Source organism: Pteropus vampyrus, unplaced genomic scaffold (assembly GCF_000151845.1).
Source record: "Pteropus vampyrus isolate Shadow unplaced genomic scaffold, Pvam_2.0 Scaffold226, whole genome shotgun sequence".
NCBI classification, from domain to species: domain Eukaryota; kingdom Metazoa; phylum Chordata; class Mammalia; order Chiroptera; family Pteropodidae; genus Pteropus; species Pteropus vampyrus.
In genome coordinates, this window is record NW_011889007.1 from 801,774 (window position 1) to 809,463 (window position 7,690).

At 56.6% G+C, this 7,690-nt stretch overlaps 1 protein-coding gene across 1 annotated transcript in view; it reads right to left on the minus strand.

The window, feature by feature from the left end:
* Positions 1–137: 137 nt before the first annotated feature.
* The window catches only part of RANBP3 (RAN binding protein 3), a 56,376-nt gene continuing 48,823 nt past the window's right edge, over positions 138–7,690 (minus strand). Inside the window, exons 14-19 of the mRNA XM_023538598.1 lie at positions 6,713–6,889; positions 6,098–6,207; positions 4,418–4,538; positions 2,231–2,373; positions 1,654–1,837; positions 138–1,525 (exon numbers count right to left, since the gene is read on the minus strand). Of these exons, the coding sequence (XP_023394366.1) occupies positions 1,482–1,525; positions 1,654–1,837; positions 2,231–2,373; positions 4,418–4,538; positions 6,098–6,207; positions 6,713–6,889 (779 nt within the window). The 3' untranslated portion in view covers positions 138–1,481. The remainder of the gene's footprint in view (positions 1,526–1,653; positions 1,838–2,230; positions 2,374–4,417; positions 4,539–6,097; positions 6,208–6,712; positions 6,890–7,690) is intronic.

Below are 7,690 nucleotides of genomic sequence, written 5' to 3' on the forward strand. Positions count from 1 at the left end.
AGGTGTGGACTGTGGGGCTGGGGCCCAGGGCAGCAGGCCGGCCAGGCTGTGTGAGGAGCCCTCCCTGGGAGGCAGAGGCCATGCCTGGCCAGGCCCTCGGGCTTCCTGAGGCCCCTGGGGCACGCAGGAGGCCAGGGTTTAGTTAAAAGTTTTAATGTAGTTCCCAAATACATTTCATATGACAATCTTACATAAATGTTCCAAAACACATGGGCATTATCGGGTTTTACTTGTCACTAGTTGGCTAAGGCGTAAAGCAGAGAAGTGTGACCGGATCTGCCGGGGCCTCTGGTGTCTTCCCGCGGCTCAGGCTTGGGCTGCGCGGCACAGCTGCGAAGACCAGGCCTTGTCCTCCCCTGCGAGGGTGGGGCTGGGCATCTCCCCGACCCCTCGAGCCCTGGTACAGGGACCTCCTCTGCAGGTGGCACGGCCCTTGACCCTGCTCTGGGGTGGGGTGGGCACGGCGCCTGCTCCTGTGCGTGCTGCGAGTTTTGGGATGACCTGTTGTCTGGAACCAGTCCCCTGCCCCCTCCTTCAAGTCCCCGCTAAGCTCCCCCTCTGCCTCTCACGGAGGCCCCTGCCCTGGATGGTCTCAGGGGACGGTGACGTCCAGGACTGGGCAAGGAATTGCCAACAGGTTTGCACCTGGGTGCCTGAAGACAGATGACCCATGTGACAGGGACAAGCAGAAGGGCAATGGGGACCCTCCCACATCCAGTGACCCTTTTCTAGATAAGCTCTCCCCAGGCGTGGGGCCCACCCCTCAACACCCCATGACTCGGCCCTAGGAACCCCAGGTGGGGAGCAAGTGGGGGCCTGCCCCCAGTGGCCCTTGGAGCACCCCCAGCCCTCCAGTAAGGCCTCGGCACAGCGGCCAGGCCCACAGGGAAAATGAGGACGCTGGACCTGTGCCTGCTCAGCACACAGGAGTATCTCAGCCTCAGGAAACAAAGACAAAGCCTTGGGAAGAAAACAACCTAAAAGCGCACACCCCGAGTCAGAGTGTGGGAAATGGACAAAGATAGCAGTTAGCAGAACGTCCAGTAGGCCCAGTGTGTACACTTGTGGGGACAGACCTGGTGGCCTGGGGAGACGGTGGGAACCCACAGGGGGGCAGCGCCATGGGGCGGGGGGCAGCGGCAGCGGTGGTCGGCGACATGAGGACAGAGGGGTGAAGAAACCAGGCGTCCCAGTCCCAGTGAGAAGCCGTGACAAGTCTTAATGTGCCATTTCAATTCAAAGGGGAGAGGAACGAAATGTTCTTTTTGTTTTGCTCATCAATATGATGAGGTCTCGTGTCCCAAACCACATTCAAGCAGTTCCCGAGTCTGCTTCTGAACGGGCCGTGTGGATCCGGACTGCGGCCAACCCAGCGGGGAGTGTGGTTCCCGAGCCCGGAGCCTCGACACTGCCGGGGAGGGCGGGTGGGCGGGCGGACAGACGGACAAAGCAGCAGGCTCGCGGGCAGCCGGCTCCCGGCGCTATGTGCTCCCGGCCGTCTGCCCGTCCCCTTCGTCGCCAGCGCCTGTGGGAAGGAGTGGCCTCGCTGTCAGGTCCCCACCCTGGACAGCACCCCACCCCCTGAGGTCAGCCTTGGGCCATAGGCAGCAAACCAGCCCCCCCGCACCCCCAGGGCAGGGACCACTGGCTCACCGCCCGCGGCAGCCCCTGATGGAGCCAGGACGTCGTCGTCATCGCTGTAGTCCTCGTTGGACGGGGCTGCCCCAGGCTCGGGGGCAGGCGTCTTGGCCTCCTGTTCCTGCTCCACGCGGCTGCGCAGGGCCAAGATGCGGTGGTGCAGGGCCGCGTACAGCTGGCCCGTGTCCTTGGAACTGGCCTGGGGGAGGCAGAGGACGTGCTGGTTCCAAGGCCTCATGGGGAGACCGCCCCCGGGTGGTGTGGCTACTGCCCATGCCGCGATGGGATGCCACAACCTCCGACTGGGGAACGTGCTCTGCTCTCCTGGCCAACCTGGGGACCGCACACCAGGGCCCGGACTCCCCAAGGGGTTCCCGGAGCCAGTAGCTGGGCCGGCCCCCAGTGGCACCGCTGTCTCTCTCGTTTGGGGGATGTGCCTGCCTAGAGGCCTCTCTGCCCTTTCTCGGCCCATGCTCTCAGTGCAAAGTGCCCAGTGCCTGGCTGGGTGTGCCAAGGAGCCTCCCCCTGTGGTGACTTTGGGGGTGCTGCCCTGGCCTGGGGGGCTGTTCAGGCAGTCCCTGGGGCTGCTCACCGATATCAGGAAGACCTTCACGCCCTGGTCCTCGGTGTCCATGGCCGTGATGCGGATGCTTTTCTCACTGGCCTTGTCGATCTGCATCTGGGCCCACAGCTTGGTGTTGAGGATCAGCCGCAGACTGCCCTGGGTCCGCATCACTGCAACCAATGAGGCCACTCAGCCCTGGTCCCCGACCCCACCTAACAGCCAGCTGGGAGAACAGACACACCTGGCAGGAAAGTGAACCCGAAGGGCAAAACCCACGACTCTCTCACGGTCTGCTGGGCAACAGCTGCCCACACGCTAGGGCCAGCCTGGCACCATGCACCTTCCCCAGCCCAGGATCCCCAAGGCCACTGGTGGGGTCAGAGGCCACACAGTAGGGGGTCTTGTTGATGCCCGCAGCATGGCGGCTCCCCTGGGGAGGGAGGGGATTAGGTGGAGCAGGAGACTATGAGGTGGGGCCAGACAGGGACACCCATGGGCTGCACAAAGGGGACACTTTCCCTTTATGTGATGAATGTCACATGAAGTCAATACCCCGTCTGTCCCCCACTCACAGGCCAAGCCCCAGCCCCTGCTCTGTGGTCTTCTTAGAAAAGGGGCCAAGCCCAACCTGTGCTCAGAGCTTCCATCAAGAGAGAGACAAAGACAGACTGGGGGAGGCATATGGCGGAGAAAAACTGGGCACAGATTTTCCCTCTCTGGACGTGCACGTGACACCCCCAGTGCTACCCGCAGCGGGCCCAAGGCCACAGTCAGCCTGACTGATCTATCACAGCCCACGCAATCCGCCTGTGCCCCAACCATGTGGACATGGGTGACCTCTCGCCTGCCTTCCAGCCCAGCTCTCCCCACTGGGATAGGCCTGGACAGTGTTAGAAGGTGTCGCCCTAACCCAGGGCCCCAGATGGCTACAAAGAACGGGGAGCAGCTTGGGGAGGCCTGCGGGGTCCTGGACCCCAACCAGCCAGATCTCCCAGAGTCCTCTGAACTCAGCGTGCCCACCTCTGAAGTGGTAGAGAGCTCGCACGGGCTTGGAGGGAAGGCCTGTGACAAGGACCAAAGGCTGGGTGGGTGAAGGGAAAGGGTGCCTGGGACGGATCTCGGCGAGGGAGGGGTGTGAAATGCGACGAGGCCTGCTCCGCTTCTGACTGGGGACAAGGACGATAAGCTGGGGGGCTGGGGACACTGTGCTCTCTCCGTCCACATACGCTTGAACATTTCCATGAGAAAAAAACGGAAGCGATCGAGGGGGTGTCCATGGGGAAAAGGAACGATGCCCCTCAGAAGGACCCTTTCCCTCTCTGTTCCAATCTCAAGATGCAACGTGAGCTATTACTGAGCCAGGAACTGCTGTTTCTGTAAAGGCCAGAGGCCAATTTTACTTTGGGAAGATAAAAAAAAAAAAGTGAACGTACGTGTTTCACAGTATAGACACAGGTACATGCTGATTTTCTTCAAACATGTACGTGTTGTACATACACACGCACCACACATACATCCGTTTTTGTGGCCGGCATACTTCTGGGAGTAAGATTCATATCTAGATGGCCCAGGAGCATCATTTATAATAGTCCAAAAACCTAGGAACAACTTACATGTCCATCAAGAGAGAAATGGTGACATACATTCATTGTCAACAGAATATTATTATAAAACTTCTTCCCAAAACAGTTGTGTTTCTAAGAAAAATCTGACACAGGAACATGCTCACAAAATAGTGAGTGAAAAGAGCAGGATAAAACGTCACCCCATTTCCTTTAAAAAGAACCCACAGAACAGACAGGGACCTCCAAAATGTTATTAGCAGAGATTTCTCTCTTTATAAAGAGACTACAATTGATGTCTGATTTCTGCTTTTCCCCTTTCTACCAAAATTAACTGGCACTTTATATGGCGGAGCAAAACTGGGCACAGACCTTCCCTCCCTGGACATGCATGTGACACCACCAGTTCTACCCGCAGCGGGCATAAACTTAGTTCAAAAGTTGCCAAGTGCTCTTATCTATTTTCACACTTAGAAAGAGGGAAGTTGTGGAAGGGCTGGCAGCTGGAGCCTCTGGGGCAGCCAAGGGGTGCTGGGGAACTTCCTGTGGGGACCCGCTTCTCTGCTCCTTGGGTGGAGGGCCTGAGTCGGGACCTCACCCTTCACTGCCTTGGGATCTCTGCACCCTCTGCACAGGGCCCCCTGCAGCTCACCTAGTCGGGACTGTAATGTCCCGTCGTCAGTCGACGCCATGTCGTTGAGTCTGAGCAGCCCCCGGCCTCTCTCCACCCACGACTGTGAGGTCTTGTCAAAGACAAACAGCTTACACTGGATCTGGAATACAAGGTGGCCCTCTGGGTGAGCAGGGACCCTGGCCGGGTGGCTGCCACTGTGAAAGGCTCCCTGGGAGTCTCCCTCTAACTCCCATGATCTACCAGGGTCAGCAAACTATGGCCTGGGGTCCACATCTGGCCCTTCGCCAATTTCCCATCTTGCTCTCGAACTAGAATGGATTTTACACTTTTTTAGAGGAATATTTAAAAAATTAAGGAAATGCAAATCAAAACCATGATGAGATACCATCTCACACCCACTAGGATGGCTGCAACCAAAAGACAGATAACAGGTACTGGAGAGGATGTGGAGAAATCAGAAGCCTCACACTGCCGGTGGCCACTGCGGAAAGCAGTTCCTCAAAATGTCAAACATGAAGTGACTACATGGCCCAGCAATGCCACTCCTAGGTATCCACCCAAGAGAACCGAAATCGGAGTTCACACAAAAACCTGTGCACAAACGTTCACAGCGGCGTGGTTCGTAATAGCTAAAAAGTGGAAACCACCCAACTGTCCGTCCACACACTGGAATATCACTTGGCCACGAAATGGAGTAAAGTGCTGACACCCGCTGCAGAGCGGATGGACACTGAACACAGGGCGCTCGGTGAGAAGCCACATGCACAAGGCCACCGGTGTGTGACTCCACTGATGTGCAGTGTCCAGCACAGGCGTGTCCACGGAGACAGAGAGTGGGTGTCAGGGGCTGGTGAGAAGGATTGCGGGGGGGACTGATAATGGGCACAAAGTTTCTTTTTGGTGGACAAACACGTTCTAAATTAGTAGTGACAGCTGCACATCACTACTAAAACTACTGAATCGTAGGCTCTAAAAGGGCAAATTTCATAAGTGTATTATATTTCAATAACGCTTACGTTATTTTTTAAATAAAGAATAACCAACAGAGATCATATATGGTCCTTTACAAAAAAAAAGTTTGCAAATGTTTGTCAGTATTTCTTAACGCGGATAGATTAAAAAGCAACGTTGAGAGAAGTACCACGAAAACCCTGCACTAAAAACTCCCCTATGTTATATAAATGTGGTTTACAGAGCCACACTAAGTGTCAAAGAATGAAAAGCAGATGAACGGGCACACGGAACTGGATGTGTTGCCCCAAGATGGGGAGAGAGATGGGGACAGTAAAGAGTAGGGCAAAGTCTGCGCTGCATCTGTGATTTTTTTCACCTAATAAAACAACAATGAGGTGCCGGAGTGACAAAATAACCACAGCTCTTAACTCTGGGTGGTAGGAGGCGTTTGTTACAACGGTCTTTGTAATTCCCTGAACTATGTCTCAAAACAGATCCTTTCGTTGGAAAACAAAGCACTATAAGAAGTCCCCGAGCCCTGAACTCTCAACAAAAGCCCCACCAACAAGGTCCTTAAGGTGGGGACGCAGGCCCCTCTATCACTTCCAAGGGAAGTCCGAGTGCCTGGAGGGTGTGGGTCGAGCCTTTAGGGGCTGGACCCCCAGCTGCAGAGAAGCTTCGGGCTGCTGATGGCCCTCACACCTCCATGTGAGGGCCAAGAGGCCCACCTTCACGCCACCTCACCTGTAACACGTTGCTCTCCGCCTCCTCCCCGGTGATGACTTCCACTTTTTCCAACAAACATTTCCGTGCTGTTGCCTTGGTGTAGGCAGCTGCTGATTCGGCCAGGGACTCTGCAATGTCATTAGCTAAACAACGTTGACTATTTACTTGGTGCGGGGAGTGTGTACCTAACAGGGGGTAAAAGGCCTCAAGGGTGCCAGCCACCCCATGCTTGGGATTTGGAGCGGACCCAGAAACATGCCAAATGAGTGTGGAATCTGCAGGCAGACCTGCTGGGAGCTGTGGGCAACGCTCCGGATCTGCCATTTCCCATTCGGCAGAGGACAGACCTCCAAAAGGACACCAAAGAGAAACTCCCTCTGCTGCCTCCAGGCGTGAAGGAAGAGGGTGACAGCCACTGCACCACACAGTGCCATGGGCCTGGCTGGTTTTAGATGAACGTGTCTCCTTCCTGCTCACTGAAAACCAGTGCCCACGGCTTTCTGGCTGTCCCAGTGGCCGGTTCACAAGGTTATTACTGCTGTGTTGAGTTGGTCCCCACAACCCTCCCAGGCAGGGGTGTGGATGGACGTCACTTGGTACCCCCTCCCAAGAGGCAGCAGGACAGCCACGTACCTTTCTCGGGGGTGGCCTCCTGGGACGAGGACTCGGACCCGGACTCAGCAGCTGAGTTTTCCCTGTTGGCGTCTGAGCTGACCTCGTTTAACTTGGGTGGGCTCTGCAGGGAAATGAAGCACTCAGGAGGGGAGTGTCTGGGCGGTCCTGGCCGGCCGACTGCTGTGGAGCGGACAGCTGCTCAGCCGAGGTGGCCCTCGGCACCTCTCTGCTGGGCAGAGGGCTGCTTTCTGCCAATGGCTTCTTCAAAGCTTCGTGGACCCGTCCAGCCCTGGCAGTCATGACTGACAGCCCTTCTCCACGGGGCAGGTCCCAGCCAGCCCCCACCATCTCCACACACCGATTCTCAAGTACCATCTGGTGTTAAAACCTAACAAAAAAGTGTCCTCATAGATCTGCCCTCATGTGTCACACGTAAATTGCCCTTGGAGCCCCCAAATGGGGCCTCTTGTGGTTTCACTGGGAGACATGTGCCACCACCTGACAGCACCTCGGGCCACAGCGTTCACCTTTGTCTGTGTGAGGCAGTTCTTTTGACTTGCTCAGTATAACAGAAAAAGAACTACTGACTGCAACTATTGACTGGGAAAGAAAAGGAATGCAAGCGAGAGATCCGATAAACAAATCCAGAACCCCGCCCTGGCTGGCCAGGCCCTCCAGGACTGAGACGGCCCAAGGGCACCCGAGTGCCTTGGCTGTGGTGTGTGTCAGTACAGGGGACACAGGGTCCCCTCTGAGGTCATGGCACCCACCCCCCACTCCGTGCAGCAGCCTTGTGGTCAAGTGGGGCTGACTGGCCTTGGCCCCAGAGATGGCTCTGGGGGTTCCAGCAGCACCTTGGCCAGGAGGAGCACGGCTTGTGACTCAAGGGATGCCTTATGGCGGGGAGACAGGAAGCGGAACGCCGGCTCATGGAAAGCGGGCAGCCCTGCCCTGGCTTTAAGCTGAGTCCAAGCTGGGTCTTCTTTCTCTTACTTG